This window comes from Poeciliopsis prolifica, unplaced genomic scaffold, assembly GCF_027474105.1.
Source record: "Poeciliopsis prolifica strain line A6 unplaced genomic scaffold, Auburn_PproV2 SCAFFOLD025, whole genome shotgun sequence".
Lineage (NCBI taxonomy): Eukaryota > Metazoa > Chordata > Actinopteri > Cyprinodontiformes > Poeciliidae > Poeciliopsis > Poeciliopsis prolifica.
In genome coordinates, this window is record NW_026562400.1 from 6,402,915 (window position 1) to 6,428,225 (window position 25,311).

At 35.5% G+C, this 25,311-nt stretch overlaps 3 protein-coding genes across 3 annotated transcripts; 1 reads left to right on the plus strand and 2 right to left on the minus strand.

Moving 5' to 3' along the window:
• Nucleotides 1–3,323: 3,323 nt before the first annotated feature.
• Nucleotides 3,324–14,025, minus strand: rragca (Ras-related GTP binding Ca). The gene is made up of 7 exons (XM_055046992.1): nucleotides 13,671–14,025; nucleotides 10,219–10,422; nucleotides 9,372–9,571; nucleotides 6,470–6,584; nucleotides 5,306–5,448; nucleotides 5,024–5,172; nucleotides 3,324–4,033 (listed from the first exon to the last, which is right to left on the minus strand). Exons 1-7 carry the CDS (start codon nucleotides 13,851–13,853, stop codon nucleotides 3,879–3,881), a joined length of 1,149 nt encoding a protein of 382 aa, XP_054902967.1. The 5' UTR covers nucleotides 13,854–14,025; the 3' UTR covers nucleotides 3,324–3,878.
• Nucleotides 14,026–14,970: 945 nt separating this feature from the next.
• On the plus strand, nucleotides 14,971–17,015 carry LOC129370985 (c-Myc-binding protein-like). The gene is made up of 5 exons (XM_055047307.1): nucleotides 14,971–15,123; nucleotides 15,266–15,338; nucleotides 16,134–16,182; nucleotides 16,306–16,435; nucleotides 16,722–17,015. Exons 1-5 carry the CDS (start codon nucleotides 15,109–15,111, stop codon nucleotides 16,767–16,769), a joined length of 315 nt encoding a protein of 104 aa, XP_054903282.1. The 5' UTR covers nucleotides 14,971–15,108; the 3' UTR covers nucleotides 16,770–17,015.
• A 176-nt stretch (nucleotides 17,016–17,191) lies between these two features.
• rhbdl2 (rhomboid, veinlet-like 2 (Drosophila)) lies at nucleotides 17,192–25,230 on the minus strand. Its single transcript, XM_055047306.1, has 8 exons — nucleotides 24,849–25,230; nucleotides 22,866–23,088; nucleotides 21,663–21,811; nucleotides 21,032–21,144; nucleotides 20,749–20,849; nucleotides 20,367–20,427; nucleotides 20,211–20,272; nucleotides 17,192–19,842 (listed from the first exon to the last, which is right to left on the minus strand). The coding sequence occupies exons 2-8, from the start codon at nucleotides 23,055–23,057 to the stop codon at nucleotides 19,663–19,665; spliced, it is 858 nt and encodes a 285-aa protein (XP_054903281.1). The 5' UTR covers nucleotides 23,058–23,088; nucleotides 24,849–25,230; the 3' UTR covers nucleotides 17,192–19,662.
• Nucleotides 25,231–25,311: the final 81 nt, after the last annotated feature.

Below are 25,311 nucleotides of genomic sequence, written 5' to 3' on the forward strand. Positions count from 1 at the left end.
CAACTCCTGTCTGCAAGTTTTACAAAGGTTTGGTCATTAATTGTTCATTTGATTCAGGTGTAGTGGAGTTGCAGAACTGGAGTTGCAAACTCCCACTCTATAGTTTGCAACAAACTACCTAGAGCACACAGCGAACTTGGTGGCGGCAGCATCAAGTTGTGGGATGCAGGGAGAGTGAAGCTGGTCAGAGTTGATTGGAGGATGGATAGAACTAAATGTAGTGAAAGCCTGAAAGAAAATCTGTTCAATGTTGCAAAAAACTTGAAGCAGAACTCTAAACAGAGCTACAATGAAACCGTTCATATCTAAATATCTTTAATTGTGCCAATTAAAAAAATATATATATTTCCTATCACTCAGTGACTTTAAATAGCAGAACATAAAGTAAATCTTGCAACTAAGTTTTCCGCTCGTGCATTATCAGACATTTTATGTTATTTTTACAATTGAAGTTACCAAAACATAGCAACAATTTTGTTCTTGAAAGTAATATTTTATTTTAAAATAATAATAATAATAATAATAATAATAATAATAATAATAATAATAATAATAATAGTCATGTTTCTGTATTACTTAATCTTTAGCAGAGTTTGATTTGTACACTTATTCAATATATCACTTTAATTCAAAGATGTTCTTAAGTTTTCTATTTTACAGAATTAACTATCTTCTGTTATACATGTATCTCCAACATAGTTGTTTAGAATAAACTTTAAATTTTTTACTACAGCAAAAATAATTTATCTGCAAAATAATTTTTAACACATTTGAGACCCCTACAAATGCCATAGATGCAGAGTGAAAAGTTACACCGGTGTATAAATTTCACAAAGTAAATCCAAATTATTTCACAGTATTTTTCCCTAATATTACAGAAAGAATAAAAATACAGTTGGTAAGTATTCCCAGTTTACATTTTTGAAGTACTTGATTAAGGTGCGGTATTGGTCTTGCATTCAACCCAGATTTTTGAAAAAAAAAAAAAAAAAAAACAGCTAATTGACCTTCAAATCATCATAAACACGACCCCATCCCTTTAGCTGAATATGAAGTGACTCGCAGATCAACAAACCATCAGGCTGACAGCCCTAACCTATCTGCCATTAGCCTGTCGAGATACCACACTTTGCTTTAATTCACCATCTTTCAGAGTGTCACATTTTATATTCCCTGGCATGGTCGGGCTACATGCAGATGCATAATTTATCTCAAATTAGCGCCTATTTGAGTAAGCATCAAAGCAAGGCGGCTAAGGTTGGAGGAGAGCTTAAGGAACCGCAGGGAAACCATCGACAGGATTAATGCAGGAGATTTTTATAAGAAATTACTGGCTTAATGAAGTGGATAAAAAAGCTGTCAGTGTTTTATTGCATCTAAATTGTGTGGAAGTGGTGTTTAGCTGTCTCGCCTACATCCCACATAATGGGTCGTGACAGTAGCTGTGAGGCTTATTTAACTTAACTGGTGAATAACTTGCATGGCGAAGCTATTCACCGAGTTGTTTTTAGATGCACTACACCAGGGAGGGGAGTTGTTTCCCCCCTTACTCCTCCTCATTTATTGTGATACCTCATCAGAAGAACAGTCAGCTGAAGGAAACTGATAATCAGCCGTTCTGTTTTGTGGAAAATTGTTTTTGTTGAAATTTAAATAATTAAGTAATTTTATTATTGAGGAAATTATAAAGCAGAATAAGGTAAATTTAGCATTTTTTAAAATAATTGTCATAGTGAATATTCATAACAGACTGCTACTTTAGATACTTCCTAAGTTACTGGGATTGTCCAATAACTTTTGTCTGAGTTGCATAAGTAATTGCAGAGGTCCAGCAACTGATGCTTAAACTGGATCCCATAGGGCAAACAAAAAAAATAAAAAAAAACTGAGGAGGTATTCAGCGGTCCTGCATCGCCATCTTGTGCCTGTCTGAAGCATTACCTTCTGACAGGTCCTACCTAAAAAACATTAAATCACACAAATTTAATCAAACTGTACCAAATCTGCCAAAGAGAGAGGCTAAAGAAACACAATGGTTTCTCAGCAACATGCTAAGGACCATTTATCAAATATTAGCACAGGACTAAGTATATATTCAAGCTTGAGTATATTTCTGTCCAACTGTAGATGAGAGAAAATCCACAATAAACTCAAACTTGTGTAACTTCTTTTTTGATTATTCCACAATGACAAAAAAAAATAAATACACTTAACTGCATAAAGCTCTGAGATGAGGCGCATTTGTCTTACAAAATTTGTATTTTAAATATTGCTATGAACTCTCCTGTCCACTTTTTTCTGCTTCACATATTTTAGATAACCAAAATGACCACAAAAGTCCATATTTAATGGATTATTTCATTTCTGACAGGGAAATACTATCCAAACCAACAAGGCACAATGTGGGAAAAGTAACCACCCCCTCATTAACTGTAATAAGGAGGCAGCTGTTGGTTCCAAATCTTTTAAAGTAATCTGTATCAAATACTGGAATAATGGTTATTTTAGCCGGTGTCTCTTAAGCCAAAATATTTTTTTTTTTTTTAAATGTAATAATTGAACCATGGAGATATAGGCAGACATATAAATTATTAAAAAAAATAAAAGCATGGGCATGATATTAATCAACTTCCTCTAGATATGTATGCATCTTTTTATTTTTTCAATTCATTTTTATTTTAACTTTTGATTACAATGAGCAGTGTTACGGCTGAGAACGATACAAGATAACACACTAATGAACACATGCTTGGAATGGGATCTTGTTCTTGTGAACCCTTGTGATTAGAATTAAAACACAAAAAATGAGTGAAAAAAATATATATCTGGGCATGTATTCGAAATTACAGTTTGAGACACATGCAAGTGTTAACCAGTTTATTTTGGAATATAAAAATCCTTTTCTGTTGCAATTGTGGTGTATTTTTAAAGAATTTGTTATTTCTCACATTTTTTGGCAGTGCTTCAAAAAAAAAAAAGCCAAACATTTTTCAGCAGAGCATTACATCAAAAAAAGAAAAAAACAAAAACAAAACACCAAAACAAAAAAAGAACTGATTTTAACTGATTGAGAAGCGTATAATTATGCTGAGCTGTTATCGAAATGAAGGATGTAAACTTTGAGTGAAAGATCCTTTAATGCAACAAGCCCAGAAGGGGATTAAATCAAAACCTTTAACTGAAATCCAAACACTCATACACAGATATCCACTCTCTCACAACATTGATAGATGGACAGCACAATCCCTTTTGAGTCTGTTCACAACACCTGTTTCCCTTCACAAGTGAATCCAAAAAGTGAGTTTTGGGCAGCATTAGGTTAGGTAGTGAGGTAGGAAGAAGCTTGCGCTGCTGTCAAGCTCCGTCTACCTAAGGCCAACTCTGAACGTGCGTGTGTGGGTTAGGACAAGCAGTTCACATCCACGGTCATTTTTTATTATTATTTTTTCCCAGCACAGAAATTCATCACTACACAGGATGAGGACGTCACAATTTGTCCAGCAGAGGTCAGACAGTGTTATTTTCCTTCCTCCTCGAATCGTCCGCGTAAAAACAACCAGCAGCTCAGTGTTGCAGCCAAAGACTGTTTTAGAAAATCAGAAGGAAAAATGCTGAACCTGTTCCAGTCCAGGTGCGGTTTCTCCACTTCGACACAGCCAACACAGGGCTTTACATTCACCTAAAGCAGATGCCTCCATCCGTATATCACTGTTGCTTCCTTCCTCAAGGCATCCATCATTGCTTTAGGTGCTGGGAGATGGGGGATATAACTGGAGCGCCAGAATCGTAGTCTCTCCTCCACAGACTCCCCATCTTTCCTTCTTCCTCCCTCCATTTTTCATGTTTTTATCTTTTCTTTGTTATTGAAGCAGCAGTGTTTACAAGGTGTTGTGCGGCGTGCCATTCAATGCCACCGCCTTGTTGCAGGGGGAGCCAACCGCCTGCGAGCCTAAAGGACGCTGAGCAGAAACTCCAACCTCAAATACTTCGTGGATGGCCTTCCGGAAACAATGGAAGTTGTAGTCTATTAATCCTGAGGATATAATAAAAAGAAGTATTCAGTATATGTGCATGGTCTGAGAACTTTCTAAATAAAATGACAAAAAAAAACCAACAAAAACACAACTGAGATCACCCAGGCAGGATCTCAGTTTTAAGTATGGATGATGCATAAATACAAAAAAAAAAAAAAAAACTACAGTGGAGTTTAGTTTTTTGTCAGCTTTAAATATGGGACCAGGAAAATCCAAAGACTGCAAGAAGGATGAAGAACAGAGATGAAAGGATCAGTACATGGACAGATGGACAAACAGATGGATAAACATACAGACTGATAGATCCACTGAAAGCTTGAGGGGTACAAAGAGAAATTGATGAATAGATGGAGAGGCAAAACAGAAAATGACAAATGCATGCTTCTGTGGATGGATGGATGAATAACTATTTTTATAATGCATGACACTTAAATTCCCAATAAAATAATACTTTTATTGGCAGTAATAAAAATATGACTTTGAGTTGAGTCTTCATCACACTGATGATGAAACATGGTTCTTATACAATAAGAAATCCCCTACTATTTAAAACACTATGAGAATCTTGTCATTTGCAGAATAGTCTCACAAGTCACAACTTTTAGTTGAAGTCTACACCGCTCACAACCAGAAGGAATGTTTTTGAGTTTCCACCTCAAGATAAAAACACCTTTACAACAGAGCATTGCTTTGGCAAGAACTTGAAAAATTCATAGAGTGCAGAAAGTATCAAGGATATCAAAGGATGCGTTCAAGTTTTTTTTTCATTTTAGGCTTGGACTTAAAATTTTTCTTCTTTATCATAAATTTGTCAGGCAGAGCGTGAATTACTTACCAAATGTCATCAAAGCAGAAAGAGATTTTTCATACATGTCTCTCATGCTGTAGCTAAATTTTAAAACATTTATTGACCAGAATCACTGTACACCTCTTGTTAACGTGTGAAAATGTTTTGGTTCTAACATACATCTGTGTTGGTGCAGGTTTACCTTTACGCTCGAAGCTCTCCTCTCTCAGGATGCAGACCAAAGCGAGGAACTTGGTGACTTCTTTAAGGTACAGCACAGTTGTGTTGTTGAGCTTGATGATCGCCATGGACTCCTTGTCATAGGCGCTGCCGCTGCCGTCCTCCCTCAGACTAGTGCAACATAAAGACAGCAGTTTAAGTTTAAGAGCTGAGGAATTTAAGAGGTCAATTTTATCCATTACTAAGTTATTATAAAACAAAACATTCATGAAGCCCCCCATACATCTTGAGGTGTTCAACATACCCGTATATACAAGAGACATCAATAACCACATCGATCATATCACAGCACAGTTCGTAGGACTGCATATCTACAGGCGAGCTGTCTGTGGCGATGTAGATCTTACTGACCACGTCGAACAGAAAGGCCTTTTCAATCCCTGAATTCTGGCGGGAACAAAGAATGAAAGATGACAAAATATGAAGCAGGTATATGTAAAACAAAAGAAATGTCATCCTGTGGACATTTATAATCAGACCACTGTAATAAAAAATGAGTTAATTCTTCTACTAGTCCAATGGTTTTCAAAACAGATAAGCGAGGAAATATTTTCACAACAGAGTTTATCAAAAATACCTTTACACATTTACAAAACATTTACTGAACTACCAAAAAACAGAGAAAGCTAAAGTTCATCAAATCCAGCAGTCGCATAAAGAGAGCTCAAATGCTGCTTCATGGACAAGTTCTTTGGTGTTTTATTATCTCATATCTTTAGCTGAGGTCAATCAACTGTCAATAGGAATGACTCAGTAACAGGAATCAATTGATTTTCAGGGGTTGTTTTTCTTCCAAATCAGTGACTGTGTCACACTCTTTAGTTCTACCCCAAGTCAATTTCTTCTAAGCGATTTATGTACATAGCTATGGCTTATCATTGTATTAATGAAATTAGTATAATGATAATGGATATAAACACTTATAAAAATTCTCAATCACGTTTTCTAACAGAAGGTTTTCATCTGATGCAGGACATAATTAGAGTATAGTTACTATACAAAGTCTTGGTGTAAGAGGATTTTTTTTTTCCCCCCCATTCACAACATTATCTGTAATAAAATATTTTAAAGAAGGAAATTGAACAAAAAAAATCTTCCTAAAACATTGGAAAGACTAAAACTGCAAACTTATAAGCAGACCAAGAGGCAAGATGACCAGCAAGCCTTTAGGATGTAAAAAATGTACTCCGTTTTAACTTACATCTAGCTAAAACAAACCAATAACTTAAAGTTTAGTTGTGTTTGCAGCTCATCATTTCAGGACAAAATATCGATGAACATGTTCTAAAAAACCTCAGAGGTTTTGCACGGTCATATTCTCAGGATCAGCTGTGATCTGCATTAAGAAGAATGTCACACTTAAATCACAATCAGGAACACAGGAGAGAGTTGGCCAAATTCTACTTACAGAAATGAAAATATTTAAGAGGTTCTCCAGGGTGGGCAGCTGGGGGATGAGCTTCTGAACCACTTTACTGAAGGCCTCGAAGATGGAGTGGTCATAAATACTTGTCAAGTAGAAGCTGGATGAAATGGGCATAAGGGAAACCAATAAGCCATTAGTCTTGAGACACATCCTTTAAAATGATTACATAACCAGTTAGAAAAAAAATTACAAGATCACATGAGAAAACGCATAAATGACAGGACTTCCAGCTGAAGGGAGACAGATAGTACAATAAACTGTTACAGTTTTGACTGCTGCAAAAGTCTGCAAAATGATAGGGTTTCAGTGACAGAACTATAAAATAAAAGCTTTATTTCTTTTAGGAAGTGGTGGTTTGAGGCAAAGAGAGTTTCCTGTAGCCACTGCAAAGAAGTGTAATTTTACCGACCAGAGCAGTTGAGAAACAACCTTCTTGCTCCATCATATATCCAGAACGGATCAGGCCGACTAAAAGAAATAAAACAATCTTACCCAACATAAAACACACTGCTGCCTGTGTCACCAGGGCTCCAAAATGATCTGAAAAGCAGCAGCAGAGCTGACCACCAGGCACAGCCAGATGAAAAAAATAAAACTAAATAGTCATTCTTTTTTTAGCGATATCTGAACCTTGTTTTATTTAGAGGCCAAACAATAAGATAGAAATAATAATATAAAAAAATTTAATTGGGTAAATTTTTTAAATGTAAAAAAATATATATTTCTCTTTTATTTCCACTGATCATCCTAAAAAGGAAAAAAATAAAATAAAATAAAAATCACAACAAATATTCAGTTTATTTTAAATAGACTAATATAATGATGTCATTAATAATTTATTTTGAGCTTCTAATGCATGTCAAATACATCCCTTAAAAATAGAGCACCACATCAGACACCCGTTCAGTTTGTACATGTAAACTATGAGCCTGCTGTGGAAGTGCAACAGTATCTCACGCATGAGTCAGTGTCACTTCATTAGAAGAGCAAAGAGGAATTTCACAAGAACAGTGGCTTATCACCTTTACACTGCACTTCAATCAGGTTTCATACAGACCTACAAGTTTTAAAATGATATTGATTTGACAGTTGAATCAGGAAATGTTTCTCTACTTTTAATCGGCAGCCTTTGTTACGTGCGTTGGTATTAAAAAATATAACATTGTCCTGGTTTACATTGGAGTTTTTTCTGTTCATTTTAGAGTCATTTCTCTACTATGGGCCCCCTCTACATTGGGGTCTCTCAGAGGTTCGTACTGGGTCCACTGCTGTTTATCTTGCATTTGTTGCCACTCGTGCCTCTCTTCAGGAAGCACAATGTTCCTTTTCATAGCATTTTGCTTATTATTTTAGTCTATATGTGTTATCTGGCTGTATAGTGAAAAGTCAACTGGTGTTTATAGATTTGCAAAGTGAAAAAAAAAAATCACTGTGTTGAATTGTTAAATAAAGTACTAAATGACATAAGAATCCACTGTCCTACACACTACACATCGTACTTAAGACCTGCTAAAAAAGAAGCTAGCTTTGACTCAAAATAAGTCATTGTGTTTATCGCAACATGTGATTGTGGTTGCCACAAACCACGATGAACACAATAGTTAAAACTTTAAGCTGAGAAAATGAAGAAGCAAGTCACGCCTGTCTGACGTCGGTCGAGCTCACACAGAGAGAAATTACTACAAGTATCAAAACTTTTATAAACTACAGTGTCTACAAAAAGCATTCACCACCTTAGACATTTTACTCATTTTACAAATCAATCATGATCAGCATAATTTGGGTGTTTTTACAAAAAATACAAAAAAAAAACTTCAATGTCAATCAGGGGTCCAGTCAATTCATGCTACATGCTATGCTTTTTAAATTATTTATCCCTTTGATTTTTTTTTTTTATCTTGAATGTTTTTTTTTTATATATTTTTATATGTTAAAGGATAATTTAGTTATATTAAGGGGAATAAATGCTGTCTAAACCATCATTTGCCATCCAACATTTATGCTCTTCAAAACAATAAATGTCTCCATGTTTGTTTCCCAGACAAACAAACAAAAAAAAAAGCCCCCAAAAACATCCAGATGATTGCCATAGATTTTGAGAAAATATTCTGGGAATTGATGAGAGAAAAAAAATTACATTTTGGAATGTATGCATCCTACAGCTGGCTTAAAACTAGTACTTCATTTTAAAAAGGGAACTTTATACTGACAGTCAAGTGAAACAGTGTCAGTATAATGGGGTGGGCGGCTTTGATGATCCAAGACATAAATGAGTTGCGGATCCATGAATTCTGCTCTCCATGAGATTTTGAAGGAGAATCTCTGACCATAGTGCGTCACTTAAAGGTCAAACATAGTTGAATGATTCTGTAGGATAGTAATCCACAGTAGTGACATTTTTTAAGGGCTCTTGTTGGTGGCGGGATTTCCCCAGGACTCTCCCAGTACTTTACCAGGACTCCCCGGGGGTTCCCCCAGCACTCGAAGGATGGGAGTAAATGATTAACTTTATCATTAATCATTTAAGAGGGTGAACAGGAGCAGGCAAGAGCGGGAAGTAACTAAGAGACAAAATCACGATGACAAATGAATCATAGGATTCGGCAATTTGTCTTTTAATGAGGTCACCATTTAAATACTGCATCTTGTATTTAGTTATTTCTGTCTGACATTTAAATCCTTTTTTACAGCACTGCTCAATGAAGAAAAGACTCTCAATGCCCTTCTTGCGATGGAGCAATAGTTATATGAAAGTGTGAAAAGAGAGGGTTAACTGCACTCGACTGAATCGTTCTGATACATTCTAATTTATTATTTTAGTTTAATCTTTTACTAATGTCATGCAGCCACTTTGCTCGGGTAACAAATATTAAATCAGATTTACCTAAGATGTAGCTTCTCTAAACTTGCATCTGCCAGATCATCGTTGGCTCTCTGATGGATGTCTCTCTGCGTTTCAATCTTGTGATCATCTGAAAGGCCATCCACTTTGTGGATAAACACCTCAAAGTTGATCTCTGGGTTGACCCTGTAGGCCCGTGACACAGTGAGATGGAGCCGTCCCAGAGCCTCCATGTAATCATCCTGCAGTGGAGGATTTAATAATAAGTTTGCACAAACAGTAAGTCAGCCGCAGCATAGCACGAAGAAAACATTAAAAAAAAGCAACATAAAAGTCAAAACAAATTTTAATTAAAGATACAATATTACAATATAACTGTAATATGCAGGATGCCATACTGTATGGAGCTGTGTGTTGCAGCTTTTGTCATAAAGGTAGCTTTCATCCTAATAAGCATGTTTCACCATGTTGTAAAACACGAGTTATGAAGAAATATACTTCTGCACTCTTTCCTAAACATCAAGAGAAAAATTGATCTGCTCCGGTAAAAGCAGCTGAAACAGATTGATTTGGATGCACCCCGACCACAAACAAACCCTGAAATCCGATCAGCTTCTGCTTTTACTGGAGTAGAGACGAGTAGTTGAAAGCATTTTGAGTCATGTGGACTGCACGCTCTAAGAGTCCATTTGTTGGTGGTAATAAGCTTCTCGTAAACATCAACTGCAAGAATGACTTAGTATTTTTTTACTTTTCATTAAGTAGAAAAAAAAAATGATGACAATGACTCAGATTTTCTTTGTTGCTTTTACTGAATGAAATAGCTGCTCAAAGCAAAACCCAAAATGAAAAAAAAAAAATGAAATTCAGCATCCTGTTTGTTCCTCACCTGAGCATCGATGACAAATATCAGTGCTCCGGTTCCTCTGAAGATCATCTCATAGTCAAAGGTGGGGTCGAGAAAGTCCACCTGGCCAGGGAAGTCCCAGATCTGGAAGTTAACAAAGGAGCTGCTAGAGATGTCATCCTTGTAGATCTTGTTGGTGCTCTCCAAAAACAATGTCTCGTTGGGGGACATTTTGTGGAACACCACCTGAAATGACAGTCGTGTTTGTAATTTAGCAGAATAAATGCAAACAGCTTTTGTAAAACACAGAGTCCGAAACATCTGTGAAAATTACTGTTGACAGTTTGATTAATTACACTGAGCTAAAACATCAGTTTTCAGTTTGGTAATTTGGGACTTTTAAAAAGCAAATTTGTAACAAGGACAAAAACAGAAATTACAGTGAAAACAGGGAAATTCAAACTTCAATAGATCTCCAGCATCGACTCAGCACTAGCTGCAATAATTAGAAGAGCATGAGGTTGTAATCAAAATGTCAATATTGTGCTCACTCCACAGCTAGGCTGAAAAATGCTGAATCATCAAGTTTGGTTAGCTTTAATCTCATCTGTTAACTTATTCATGTACTCAATATTCCTCTAAAAACTGACAAGTACAGAAGCTTGTTACTTTATTTGTAACACGTAACAAGCTTACTTGTTACTTTACAATAATTATTGCTGTAAAGAAAACTATTATTTTCACCAATTATTTAAATTCTTCCTCAACTTTTAAAATTGTTGTAAAGTAAATTGATTAGATTTATATTCTGATATGCATGCAGTATATTATATATTCAAATGTAATGCAGTCTCTCTTTCTTTTCTTATTGCTGAACTCTGCCGCTGATGGTTCAAAAATGTGATACAAGTCTGATATTATTCTACTTTTGCAGTGAGCATAAAACAGTTTTCCAAAGTTGATTTTTTTGGTGTGCAAAATTTGATTTATGTTTTTTAATACAAAGTAAATTTTTATGACTTTGGTTCCACTTTTTTTATTTCATAATTTAATCAAACTGCAGTTGCTAATTCATTGGTTCTCAGTTTTAGAAAAGGAAAACCTTCAGACTTTACCAACTAAAAAAATTAGCTTACTTCTTATTCAACAAAAAACAAAGACACAGAATAAAAATGTTTAAAAAAATATAAAAGATTTCAAATCCATGTTTAGATTTATTCTCTCCATTAATTAAAATAAAAGTTTTTTTCATTCCTCAAATAGTTGAGAACCACAGGTATAATACCTGAAAATATTCACAGAACATATTTATGTCTACTAGTTCACATATGACACTTTCAAGATCGATTTGACAACTTCACATAAAAAGTTATGCATTACTTTTAAAGACTGAATAACAGCATTCTGATATGGTACAAGAACACTGACAAATTTTTCTGTGAAACTTCCAATTTTAAGCATTAATTTGTTTTTCCAAGCAAAACTACTAATACTGTTGGCAGTTTGACTTGATTCAGGCACAAAGCTATCATTTGAGTGTCACATGTCAAACAAAAGAAAAAAAAGGCCAGAAAACTGCAGACTTGCTCATACTCATCTGACGCAAGACGCCACTGCACTCAGCATTTTTTAGTTACATGGTTCACAGCTGTCAACTGTTTGGTTAGGTATTAATCAAAGCTTTGACCAAACGAAGCCTTTAAAGCAAAGGGAAAATAAAAAAGACAGCAATTTCTTGATGAAGACATAGTGTTGCTCCACAGCTGCCATTTTGATTCAAAGACCAAAGGCCAACTAGCAAGCAAGCAAAAAGCCAAATCACATGCTCTCTGAAGGCCTGCAGAGGAACAATAATCTCCTACTGGTAGCTGTGTGGATTAGAAGTGAAAAATGCAACTCTTTACTTTCATTTCTTTGCACTCTCAAATCACGTTGAATTTTAACATAAATAATGAAATATCACAGATGGAACAGCAGCTTCCTATCAATTATTCAACCACAGCATCAAGCTAAAGTAAGATTTTAGAAATCACATTGTAACACAATCCAGTTTCAGAGCTGTTTTTTGTTTTCTGCCAACCAGAAAAAAGGTGTTCAACACCTTCAACTGTAAACAAAACTGTATTGTTTTTTTTTTCTTTCTAATATGCGATTGCGTGGAATTAAATAATCGTACTATATCACACAGAATGGAGAAAAGCAAGTTTGAACGCTGAATGGAAGAGGTTGAAATCTCAAAAAACTCAGTCAAGAAGAATTTAATCTAGTTCATACACAAACATATACAAGAAACATATTTAAGAAGAACTAGGAGGGGTGCTACCATTTGGGGGGGGTTTTCCTCGCTTGAGCTTTTGCTCTTTCTTTACATCACAACTGCAAACTTTTATTTATTTCAACAGGGTTTTATGTGACAGTGAGACAACTTTAAGAGGTACAGTTTGCCAAAAGTCAAAGGGACGAGTGCAAACACCAAAGAAGGTGCTCTGCTAAGGTGTGACCAAAATATATATATATTTTTGCTCACATATAAAGTGGAAAGCATCACCATAAAAACAACATTCCCTCTTTCAAACATGGTGGAGACAGCATTATGCTGTTTGGGGGGATATTCTTCAACAGAGCTGGGGAAAGTGGTCAAAGTTGATGAATCAGCTCTAGCTAGTTTGCAAAGACGAATGGGCAACATTTATCATCTCAAACTGGTAGAGACGTGCCCAGAAAGATTTCCAGCTGTAATTTAACCAGATCAATCAAATTTTATCTGGTAGTGCATTCCAGCAACAAGGCATTTCAAAGTACTTTGCGGCATAAAAACACAAAACAAAGTCATGCAACATAGAATCAACAATCAAAACATTACTTTAAGTGAAGTGTTATTGTCGAATTCTTAATCAATAACGCTTCAAAGGCAACTCAAAATAGGTAAAGTTGCCTTGGAGCTGCTCACCTAATTTACTAATTGGGTGAGCTACTGATTATAATTGGTCACAATGCGTTTTATTTAGTGTTGTCAGAGTAGAGGGACTGAATACGTATGCAAGTCACATTTTAGGATTTAGGATTTGCATTTTGTGTTGCTTTAATACACAAAACTCAGATGAAATACACTAAAGTTTGTGGTTATTAGAGAAAAAATTGAAATAATAATAATAATAATAATAATAAAGGGTGCGATAATCTCGTCTGTATTGATTTAAGACAAAAGGTAAAGGTGTGGCCAGTTTGCTACTGAGTCTTTGGCATGTGACATGCTACTTGTCCTCATCTCATCGACTGTCTCTGTCCACCTGGTTAATAATTATCAGCCGCAGCTTTCTGGTTATCAGCTTATTATAACAATCGCTGTAGTTGCACACATTGATTCACTGATCACAATTATCATTAGCGACATGCTAAACTAAGTTGCTAGCTATTTTAACTGAGTGAAGCCAATGAAAGCGGCCCCTAGCCTCGCAATGCTAACACTTTAAAAACAGGATATCTCTCCCTACCTTCTGTATGGATGACTTGCCGCTTCGCCTCAAACCCATGAGCAGGATCCTCGGCTTGCTGTCTGACGGAGACGAGCTGTCCTCGATATCGGGCTCCTCTTCACCATAACCGAAATCTTTGGGGAACGAGTCCGAAACCCCGTAGCTGTCAGCCAGCTGTTCTACCTCGTACTGAATCGACATTTTGACCTAACAACGGTCGCTTCCGCTGTTTGCACCGACTCTAAATATATCTAAACACAGCTGTGTTTGTCACCAGACTCTATAAACCTGTATTGTTATGAAAACAGGTCGTCAATATTGTATTAGCCTCTTGAAAACACAGAGCATGATGATCCCACACATTTCCTTAGGATTTCCTCTTAGCTGAAAAAAAAAATGCTGATCGTCCCGCCTTTTAATTCTGATTCGTTGCTTAGATTACACCTCAAACGATGATTGGCTGGCGATCCTGTCAGTGTTTTGATGTCTTTCGCTGTCACCTGACTCGTACTCAGACTTGTTTTGTGAACTAAACCGTCTATTCAGGAAACAAAATAGTTGCTTTTGCAGTATTTAACAATTTAAACCAAATCCCGCTGACCAAACGTAATTAAACTGTTTTGTGGTTTCTATTTGTTATTTTGACAGAATAAATATTTATTGAACGTTATAAAATACTACTACAGAAACCGATAGATATTTGTCAAACTACCAGCAGATGGGGACAGACACACGCATTAGTAATTCAACACTTTCAAAGTCTAACGAAAATGTAGGAAATATCATATACATAGCGATTCCGTGAATAAATAATTAACAAAAACAGAAAGAAAGAAAGAAAGAAAGAAAGAAAGAAAGAAAGAAAGAAAGAAAGAAAGAAAGAAAGAAAGAAAGAAAGAAAGAAAGAAAAGAGAAAAAGAACGAATGAAATAAATGAGAAAAAGAACGAAAGAAACAAGCAAAGAAAAAATGATCTTATTCATATATTGTATTTGCTTCTTAAATTGATCAGTGGGGTTTATTTAGTTTATTTTTCTTTATCTATTTTCTTTTTTAGTTTAATCTATAATGACTTGCTTGTGCTGTGATTGAAGCTCAATTTGTGTGTTTTAGAAATGTAATGTTTTTATTTTGTTGTAATTTTGTTAAAGATATCATTGTTCTGTCTTTCTATAACATTTTACCCTAGTCGTAAAATAATCCGTTTAGATTTATCTTATTTATTTAGTTTAATTAATGAAGGTTTTCCTCATACAAATGAGGATCTTACTGCGTTTTACATGAGATACATGAAGGCAGCACTGGGTTCAGTGCAGCTGTATGTTAGGATCCCTGAAAACGAAAGTTAACTTTACCGACCCGGTGGTACTTTACCTATTTGTGATTCGCTACGGTGCCGAGCGATAAACCAAATATATAAGCTTTGCATTCAGTCAGCTTTACAGCCGATATCATCATGGCGCATTATAGAGTAAGTGTTTTTAATGTCGCTTTATATTTCTCCAGGTAAAGAATAATTGTTAGAAATCCTGCGCGCTAGCTGCGCTGTTAGCACGCCATGAAGCTTCAAAGTAAAATAATGTCTTTTAAATCACGATGTTCTCTTCCCACAGGCCTCTGACTCTAAGAGAGAACATTTCAGAAGATATTTGGAAAAAACTGGAGTTGTTGACAGTCTCACCAGTGGTGGGTCGCTTATTTTTTTATCTGCACTGTAACTTCTGGGTTTTTACTATGGAGTTGCAAGTCAAGATGGGCTATGCTGACGCTCTCTATCGCTGCGCTCTTGTTTTGTAATTTATGTAGGACCCTTGGTTATGTTTACTGTTTAGATTTGACAGCGACAGCTTAGTTTTAGTACACTTTATTTATTTATTTTGAGAACTTTTCCTGTTTGCAAAGAGAAGATGAGGTTCCAATTCTCTGCGCAATGGAGCACGGCTCTCAGTCGGTTATGCTGAGATCTAATTAAATTATTGGACTCAGGTGGGTTTGAGTAGAGACGCGTTCAAACCAGAGTAGCAGATGTCTCGTCCCCAAGACTTGACAATTCAGTTTAAATAACGAGACTGTGGCAAGAATTTGGCTACGAGGTGATGGAAATTCTCACTGTATAAGTAAAAAATCCAGTTTCACAATAAATAAATATATATATAAGAATACAATTTCTAACGTGATGTAGCTTCAAATTAAATAAGAAAAAAAATATTCTACCGATTTTAAAGTATGTAAAATTAATTACAAAGTTCAAATTTCGTAGCATTTAGTAAAACGTCCTGAATTTACTATTAGTTTTCAAGTACCTATTGCTTAGAATGATGATACATATTTGCCTTGCTCTTAATAGAATAACACAGGTATAGCTGGCTGCTTATATTGGCCATTTTCCTTTCCTAAATGAAGAAGTATTTTGGAAGTGAGGTAAACATGTCATCCAAGAAACAAAGATGTATATTGTAACCGTTTTCTGCTCCTTTTTAGTTTTTGTGTCTCTGTATGAGCAACAAGAGAAGCCTGCCAATCCTCTGGAGTATCCTTCTTTGTACACGTCTGATTTCACCACCATGTTTTCTTTTTTTGGTGCGGCCAGTAATGATTTCAAATTTTTGTTGAGAACTCACTGGCCGTAGATTCTTTTACTAACTCCTTCCAGATATGTGAAGGAGCATCTTGGTGCTGTTGCCCTGACTTCATCAGACACAGAGGCTCTGCAGCAGGAAGTGAATGACCTGAGGCAGAGATGTGCATGTCTGGAGGAGGAAAACAAAGATCTCAAAGCAAGGGTATGTTTGGTTCTCTTTTTTCTGATGTAATTCTATATAATTGGTCTGAATAGTTATGGAAATTTACCAGCACAATCCACAAGATAGCACTGCTTTCTTACATTTTACTCAAATGAATATAGTTAATCCATCATTTTTATGTGCAAATGGCATTTGCTAGTTTCTATCAGTATTTTGTTTTTCAATGGGATGTTTTCCTTTATTCTTATGGTTCTCATTACGAAAAAACATTAATTGTTCCAATAAAATAAAAGCTAATACCAGTGTTTTCTGTATGTCTTCCTAGCTGCAGCAGTATGAACCTGCTTCAGAAGATGGAGGCACTGCTAACTAGATTTCATCAACAAACCCGTCTTTGTTTTGATAAAGGTATTATTTGTTTTATGCTGCTGTCAGTTTGAATTTAAAGATAGGATGACACTGTAAAAGGTGAAAGCCAAATGTTTTATTTGCCTGTGATGTTTATCTGTAAATTTCAACTTTATTCTTTTCTTATATTCTAACTTATTCTGTATATGTTTGTATATATTTTTCCTGAGTGTTCAGTCTTTACTTAGTAAAATAAGTTCAAAGTGTGGAACCTTGAATGCAATTTATTTTGCTCTTCAAAATGCAACCACATTGTGTATGTATGGAAGTAACATTGTTTGATTATTTGGATTTAGGCAGCCAGTGGTCTGAAACTGGCATGGGGGAAAAAAACAAACCTTCAATTATTATTATTCAATTATTTGCATTTCTCTAGAATACTCCAACAATATTTTAACCCTGATCTTTTATTATTGATCATACAAAATGCATTCAGAAACAACAATACATTAAACTAAAGAAGTGAAAATGGTCAGGGTCCAAGTATGTCTTGCTCTGGACAAGACCACCTTGTCCAGAGCAAGTATGTCTTGTTTCCAGAAACAAAGGTTGTTGCTATTGTGGACAGCTATGTTCTGTTTGCTTGCCAATTTGCTCAGAAGTCAAATTTTTTAAACCCTCACTGCACAGGCCTGAGCCTGTAATTCAGATTTCCACAAGTTTGCACAAAGAGGTTATACAAAAACTGACATTGAAGTTTTCATTGAAAAAATAACTGACATTTACCATAAAATCAAACAAATACTGCAGACTTCTTGATAAAGATACAGCTCCATCTCAATGTATTATATCATTGAAAATCTGATTTGAACTTTAATCCCAAATTGAAGTTTCTCTAGATAAGTGATTATTTTTAAAGGCTTATTTGCTACTTTTACTGGTAATTTAAGAAAAATAAAAGCTTAATTTCTTGAGCCATTAAAAAAATACGAGGTTTTAAAAATTCTTGTTGTCTTTTAGAAATTTGAGAACAAGCCCTTATATGCTCCAGCATTTCTAGAAAGATGCAAAAACAGCATGGGTGTGAAAGGACAGCTGTAAACGCACTCAATCCAGAAAACCTCACAGCTCACTGATGCATATAGGTCATGACCATTTAAACCCACCGGACACAATAGTGACCAAGAAATTAATTTCACTTTCAAGGGCTCCAAAAAGATTATTGGTTAAATTTTCAGTTAATATTCAGCAAATATTGAAAGTTTAGTGTTCAGATAATACTGATGCAGTATCACATGTTTAAAATAAATTACCACATGACCAGAGCTGTTTATATCTTGGTTGTACCTTGGTGAGAAGACTTCCACAAACATCCCAAAGAAGAGGCTAGCAATGTATATTTAAATAGACATACAACAAAGATTTTTGGTGCACATCATCTTGAAAGTGTCTAGTCATGATATACACCTTTGCATTTACAAAAATTGGTTTGGTATGTGAGTAGGATGTGTAAACATGTTGACTGTCACAATAGTGACCGGTGGGACAATACATCTGACCAAGGAATGCTTATTTAAATACATACCATTTTCTTCCAATTTCACACTTCTTCCTTTTTAAGATTCATTTTGAGTGTGGTTCTTGATTTGTTAGACTTAGTGATGGCCAGACAAAGTATACAACAATGCAGTTATGAGAAAGATGGAGATTTTACTAATTTTGGTAGTGGTGGCTTAGACGGGGATAATCCATGCCCGATTTTGAATGCTTATGATCAGTTTATGGGAAAAGAGGATGATCTCCCCCTTCACCAGACATGTGCCACCTGCAAAGTTTATAATGAAGGGACAACTGTCTCTTTGATGTACCCTTTAAAACTAAAGAGGTTTTAAATGAGGGTCTAACACAAGATGAGAAACTACTGGACCACTAGAAAGACATTTTCACAGTAGAAACAAAAATGACAAAGAACTACATATGTTATACTACACAGATAGTTGATAAAAATGACTGCAACATGAAAATACAAGTATCTTGACACATTGATGATAATCTATCAGACAAAAATATTTAGTAAAAAAAACTTTAAAACGCTTCCTTTATTTCAGAAGGAAGCCAGGTCAAGCTTTGCAAAACACACTGTATTAAGCTAACTTTATTTGAACACCCTGATATGAAAATTCAAAAGCAAACAAAATGTCATATTTGGACTTCAGTTAGAAAGTCTCCATGGGGTCTTAGATTAGAAGTATATATTCTAAAATATAATGTTTCTACATTTCCAAACCTACAAAAATGCCCTATTTTTAAAGCTAGTATTTAGTTATCACTCTTATAGAAGATAGAAAAAAACAGAACAGAAATTACAGTTAACTTTTAAATATGTTTAAAAGTTCACCTAAGGTAACAATTTTAAGACGTAGTGACCGATAAGTTGCAATAACAGGTGTGTCCACCATCTGTTTTACATCTTACTTCATTGTTCCTTTAACAGGATAGAGCACAATAAATGAGGCATAAAATGAGACCTAATGATAAAACGGTGTAGTACTTTAGTGTTGCTAATAAGGTTTGAAAATGTGATTTTTGTGAAGAGTAATTTACATTTAGAGGAGTTTTGTTAATACTGGATGAGAGATATTGCTGTAAACAAAACAAACAATGGTTGCCATCAAATCAGTAAATGGAAATTAAGAAAGTTTAAAATATTATCTGAAAAAAATCAAATATGATTTGATTAAATATTCAAAACACCACTTTTTTGTCTATAGTCTTTGCAGTTCTATGAGACACCACTAAATGGCCCTATTATAAACCAAGTCAACATACAAGATTTAAAACTAGAAAAACTGTATCAATATCAAGACAAGTCAAAACAAGCCTCCTGATCAAAACTGTGGGTGAAATCCTCTCCAGTTCTATGATGCAGGAGAGATGAAGATGTTGAAGAACACAGCAAAGATAAGGAAGATGGCATATCCCAATAAGCAAATCCAGAAAAGTGGGTTTTTAAACAGCTTCATATTGAAATTAATGAAGAAGACGTATCCGATAGTCAGCCCAGCAACAATTCCTCCCAAATGAGCCACAAATGACACCTGAAGAAAATATGATAAAATCAGGTTTCAGTTCAGACCTAAAGGATATTAGCTGCTGTTATCTGACTCCACTAAATGTTGAGTAAAACTCACAGGACTAGTTTAACAAACAGCCAATAAACTAAATGGGTAAAAAGGTAAGGAGTCGAGTTTTCAGTAAACATCATTTGTGTAACCAGGAAGCTAAGAATCAACATTGCATTAATGCCTGCATATCTGAAAGCATACATCTGCGTGAATGACAGCTCATCATGAAAATACTCAGTGTGGGTGAGTACAGCAGTCGAATAACTTTTGAAACTTCAGTTTGTTTCTGCGGAAATTCAGAAATATCTGGTTTGCTTTTTATTGCACTGTAGACTTCCTACCTGTACACCTCCCTCTAAATTGGCAAATCTTCTGTATAAGGCATAGCTGAAATCTGCAACAACTGAACACAGAACAGTGTTAAATCATTGCTACAAATGATTGTGCACTTTCAAACATTTAAAAAGAACACTGACAAAAAACAGAGAGGAACCTACCAATGAAAACAATGACGAGGATTCGAGTCACTCCAAAAATAAGTTTCATTTGTTTGAAATTCTGTGAAAAGGAAGAAAGGGAATTAGACGAAGGTATTTCCTCTAAAAGTTCATTTGTTTATCAACCAATAAACTAAATGTGCGCTGCACAATGTACCCTGTGTCACAAAAGTATTTAAATTACTTTTACTTTTTCACATTTCATCACAAAAATACGGCATTCAGTCCCAAGAGTGAGTGGTTGATAAAAACCACGTTTCACTGGTATTCAGAAATATCTCCCTAAACTGAAAGAAGATGAAAATGTAATTACCCTGCCTTAAGCAATTTCCACATGGAAGAATGTGAACAGATCCTCCTGTCAGGGTGTTTCTCAACTTACCACCACTGCATTTATGAAATAACCTCCATACAGGGCATAAACGCCCCCAGAAGCTCCAACCAAAACAGTGAGAGGATCAAAAATGGAGCTGGCCAAAGACCCTGGGGGGAAGCGCACAGATAAATCGTCGACAGGAAGTACAGCTCTAATTCAAACTTGAAAACAGGCTTCAAGCATTTTTAAACAGCACAAAATAGTTTTATTTCTAGTAGGTGTCTCAATCTCAACTGTCTGTTTCAGAAGAAGAGAAGCTCAAAATAAATTAGAGAAAGATGACGCTCACCTGCAAGGACACCAGCCAGGTAAACCAATCCTACTTCATGCCCTTTGTGGACCATTTCCAGTGGGATACCAAGCAAGAGCTGCATCACCAAGTTGCAGAAGATGTGCCCCACACTGAAAAAAAGCTGCAGGTTAAAAAACACTGAACCAACATGCAGCTATAAAAAGGTGACTGCATCCCAAACTTGTGTTTCAAATGATATGAAACACAAGTTTTTTATCAAGTCCTAGTGCAAAGCAAAACAGCTATTCTGAAAGACAGCATTCTTTCTAATATTTTTTTACCCTCCTTTGAACTATGTAACTCCTGTTCTTAGCTAATGCATTTTCCTCCTTGGTAAATATGCTTGGTTTTCCTGTGCATCTTGTACTCACAGGATATGAAATTTTCTACTTGGTAGTTGGTAGTTTATGATTATATAAATGTACATAAAAATATATGTATATACATTTTCTTTTTTGCTAATTTTGCTCTTTTACAATGCAAATGCAACCGTTGCACAGATGTTTTCCAGCACGTTAAATTGAAATGATATCTAAAGAGATAACTGAGGGTGGTTTTGCACTTCCTCACCATTGACTGAAGCTGTCACTTCATCTTTGATGTATTTAAAATTTCTGAATATCCTCACCCAGCGTGGACGAACATGTAGGAAAAGAACCGCCATGCTTCCTGTCTTTTGGAAGGATCGTAGGTGAGAGGACTTTTCCAGATGCTTTCATCCAGGGTCACCCACTGCTTATGAGGCTTCCACACGGCATAGTAGATAAACACTGCCAACTATGGGAGACACAAGCAGTGGACCCTCAATAACATTTTTAAAACATTACAAAATAAATATATCAGGAGCAAAATTGAATGCAAAACAGCTGTGAAGACATGACAGCAAGAAGGAAACAGACTCAGATGGTAAGGATTGTTTAACTAAAATGTGGGGCCTTTCAAGATTACTCCTAAAATTTCTAACAGTGTGTTCTCACAGACATCTTGGAATTGTTTACAAAAAGGTGCACACTGACAGACTATCACTCCAGCATATTCCAAATCCAGCAATTATCAACATGTTAAATGGTGAACAAAACTTAAGATAAAAATGAGTGAGCTCTTCATATTTTTAGACAATATTTTATACCATACTTTTATTTATAATTGTGTTTAAATTTGGGTTACTCTATCTATAGTTACCTCAGTAAATTAAAGACACAGACCTACAGTTTAAGTTAAAGTACACTTATTGTTTGTAACAAGAGTTTTTATTTAAGTATTTTTTATTTGCTGTGCAATTTGGAGGTCAAATAAAATACAATAGACAATCTATTTTGTCACTGAAAGTACTTTGTTCTAGTATATACAGATTACTTGTTGTAAGTGTTGATTTCAGAAGCTTCATGTTGTGAAAAACTGATTTATGCTTCTCCTTTCTGAATTTATTTTAATTTTATTTAGTTTTGTAAGATTCTTTAAAATGCCATAACCTGCTAAGAACCTTAGATTTTGTCTCTCCAACAACATAATTTTGAAAAATTAGATCAGCTATTATTATCATTTACATGTTCTTGAGTAACTGTCATTTTTTGACTGGCAACTCTTTACTTTCACTTGTGGAAAGATATAGGAAAGTTACACTTATTTTACTTTAATACAATTTGTAGCTCTCCTACTCTCCTCTGTACATGATATTTATAGCAAAGGCCTGACTTTTCTAGTATTAGCGTGAGATTATGCTACTGTAATAAATAAATATGTGTTTGGACATTAGAAGGAAGCAGCACAGATATTAATATTTAAAGCTGCTGGATAACTTTCCAGTTTGAGGATTTTTATCCCAGCTTACCTCTGCAATACTGATGCCAATGATGAAGATCGGAGGTGGGCAGCAGTTAGCACGTTGCATGTACCGGTCCCGAAACTCTGGTGGGATGATCAAATTCTGGAACTTCCTAAAGCATCCCGTCTCTTTCCCTTGATCTATCTCCGGCTCACTGTTGTCCTCCTGCTCTGCCTCCTCATAGTCAATGTCATTCATCTTTGTTGCTACAGTCGTGCACTACTAAGCTCTGAAATGCATAAGGAAAAGAAAAAAAGACATTTAAACAGGAGGTGGAAGCACATAAGTTCAATTAAATATTTCCTTTTCATGTGTTGATGCATCATTTCTCACTTTTTGAATAAATTTTGAATTTATTTACAACAAGTAATTAATAATTTTAGAACTGTCTTATTATTTCTAATAGCCGAGGTCATAACACATTTCTGATTATTATTTATATATATGAAAGGCTATTTTACATGTTGATGCCACATTGCTGTTGGCTTATACACAAATACCATCAATATTTCAACATAGGACTTGGCAAAATGGTTTAAAAGTATCCAACGCAATCAGTCTATCAACAAATACTGATTAGGTTTCTGTTGCTTTAAATGTCTGAAATACTGTGATACTGTGACGTGATGTTTCTGGTTTCATCCACAATTTCTTCTCTAGCCATTGTTCTCATTTTCTCTCCACACTCCACTCCTTTGCTTTTTCATTTTTAAGCTGTGATGAGGCACATGGTGAAACCTGAAACTGCTGGTTTGCAAGTTATTCAACAGAGTGTCTAGCTTACCAAAGAATGAGTGAGTTAGATGAAGTCAGCCATTTTGTGTCGCTGGTTGTAAGAGGTTGAGCAACAAAAGAATTCTGTGCAGCTCTGGATCAAAGTTCTGTGAAATTATTAATACTATTCCTGATTTATTGCCTACCCCACCAATCAACTAGCCAGGGATTGGAATTTAGTTTTTGAGGTAGAGCTAAGATGGTTTCCAGTGTGCATTTTATATAATTATGATGTTACTTAAATTTATATTATTAAAAGAGGAATAAGAAATAAAAATACATTTAGTATGACTGATTTGGTCTGTGCGGACATGGATTTTGAACCAAACCTGCACCGTTGCTATTGCTCAGACTTTAAGCGTGCAGCCCAGAAGATAATATCTATAATATATATTATCTGCTGATAATACTGCATATACTATTCTTTCTAGGCTAATTGTGTTAAGTAGAATTCTTTGCATTTTGTGACATGGCTTCTTCTCCGGTGGATCATCAGTGTGTGAGGAAGGCAACTGTAGAAGTGACTGAATAGCTTTAAAAGAGGAAAGTTAGAGAATTATGCTACACTGTATCATATTTGAATGCAGGAAACAGTAGACTGTTTCAAACAAGACAGTGATAGTAGTCTTCAAAGCAGCCCTTCAAAGTAAAAGTAAATAATAGATCAAATAAAAACTCAAGAACAAGAAAATTTCTGTGCTTAAGCTTAGCGAAGCATAGATGAAATTATAGTAAAAGGGAACTAATCTTAAAAAAGTCTAAAGTGAAATATATTGTTAATTCAACTTCTAACGACAGAAAACCTGGAATTATTTTATAAAATCATAATGTAAACAAGGGTGAAATAACTATTGTATTACTGCTTTAAGAGATTAATTGTAACTTTTTTGTTACAAGAAAGATATTTAATAAAAGGAGGTTCAGCGTAAATAATTAAAGCACTTGTGTAAATCATGTAAAAAGCTCCATTTAAAACGATTAGCACCTTTCTAAAAGATATTTACTGTGAAACTGAAGCTCCCCACGTTGCTTCTGTTCCCTACAGTACGTCCAGTAGCTTTCCCCACGTTGAGGCATTTCCTGTTTGTTAAGCTGCTCCTATTCTTTTGATGATAATATTGACGCTAAGTCGTACGGCCGTCAACAAGAAATATACAGAACTCCCTTTTGTTTTAGGCTCTTCCTGGTAGGAAAAAAAAGGTGAGACCAACTCACCTGAACTTTCAGCAGGAACGCGTCTGTTGGCTCCAATTAGAAAACAGTAAAAAAAAATTCCTACGACAATTCAAATGTAAAATTAATTCACAGGTTGAGCTCGAGACAAGAACAAAGCCGGGGACTACAGTGTTTTCAGACGACCGACGGAGCCGCTTTCTTTTTCGAACTGGCCCCAAGTGAAGAGGCAAAAAAATCGGTCGGAGATAATTATAGCCTTTGCTTTCTTTTCTCCCTCCAAGACGCTTCCTTCCTCCTAACAAACAAATCACGAGTGACGGTCGTTCCTGGTTCCTTTCTGACACTTGTCCACAGCTTACACAGTACCTAGTGACTGTACTACTCCAAACGTGCAGTCTGCAGCAGTTTACCTGCTCTCCCTTGCCACACCTGTGGTCAGTGACGTCACGGACCACGAAGGGCGCCAAAAAACAAAAGCGTACATATATCTTCATCATGTACA

Coding starts and splice junctions, on each gene's coding strand:
- LOC129370985 (XM_055047307.1), top strand. Junction 16,183..16,305: donor AAGCCTGCCAATCCTCTGGA/GTATCCTTCTTT, acceptor AACTCCTTCCAG/ATATGTGAAGGAGCATCTTG. Junction 16,436..16,721: donor ACAAAGATCTCAAAGCAAGG/GTATGTTTGGTT, acceptor ATGTCTTCCTAG/CTGCAGCAGTATGAACCTGC.
- rragca (XM_055046992.1), bottom strand. CDS start 13,853: ATGTCGATTCAGTACGAGGTAGAACAGCTGGCTGACAGCTACGGGGTT. Junction 5,449..6,469: donor TCTTAAATATTTTCATTTCT/GTAAGTAGAATT, acceptor TGTTCCCGCCAG/AATTCAGGGATTGAAAAGGC. Junction 5,173..5,305: donor GATGTCTCTTGTATATACGG/GTATGTTGAACA, acceptor ATGTTGCACTAG/TCTGAGGGAGGACGGCAGCG.
- rhbdl2 (XM_055047306.1), bottom strand. CDS start 23,057: ATGAATGACATTGACTATGAGGAGGCAGAGCAGGAGGACAACAGTGAG. Junction 20,850..21,031: donor CCTGGCTGGTGTCCTTGCAG/GTGAGCGTCATC, acceptor GCTTCCCCCCAG/GGTCTTTGGCCAGCTCCATT. Junction 19,843..20,210: donor ATTTAGAGGGAGGTGTACAG/GTAGGAAGTCTA, acceptor TATTTTCTTCAG/GTGTCATTTGTGGCTCATTT.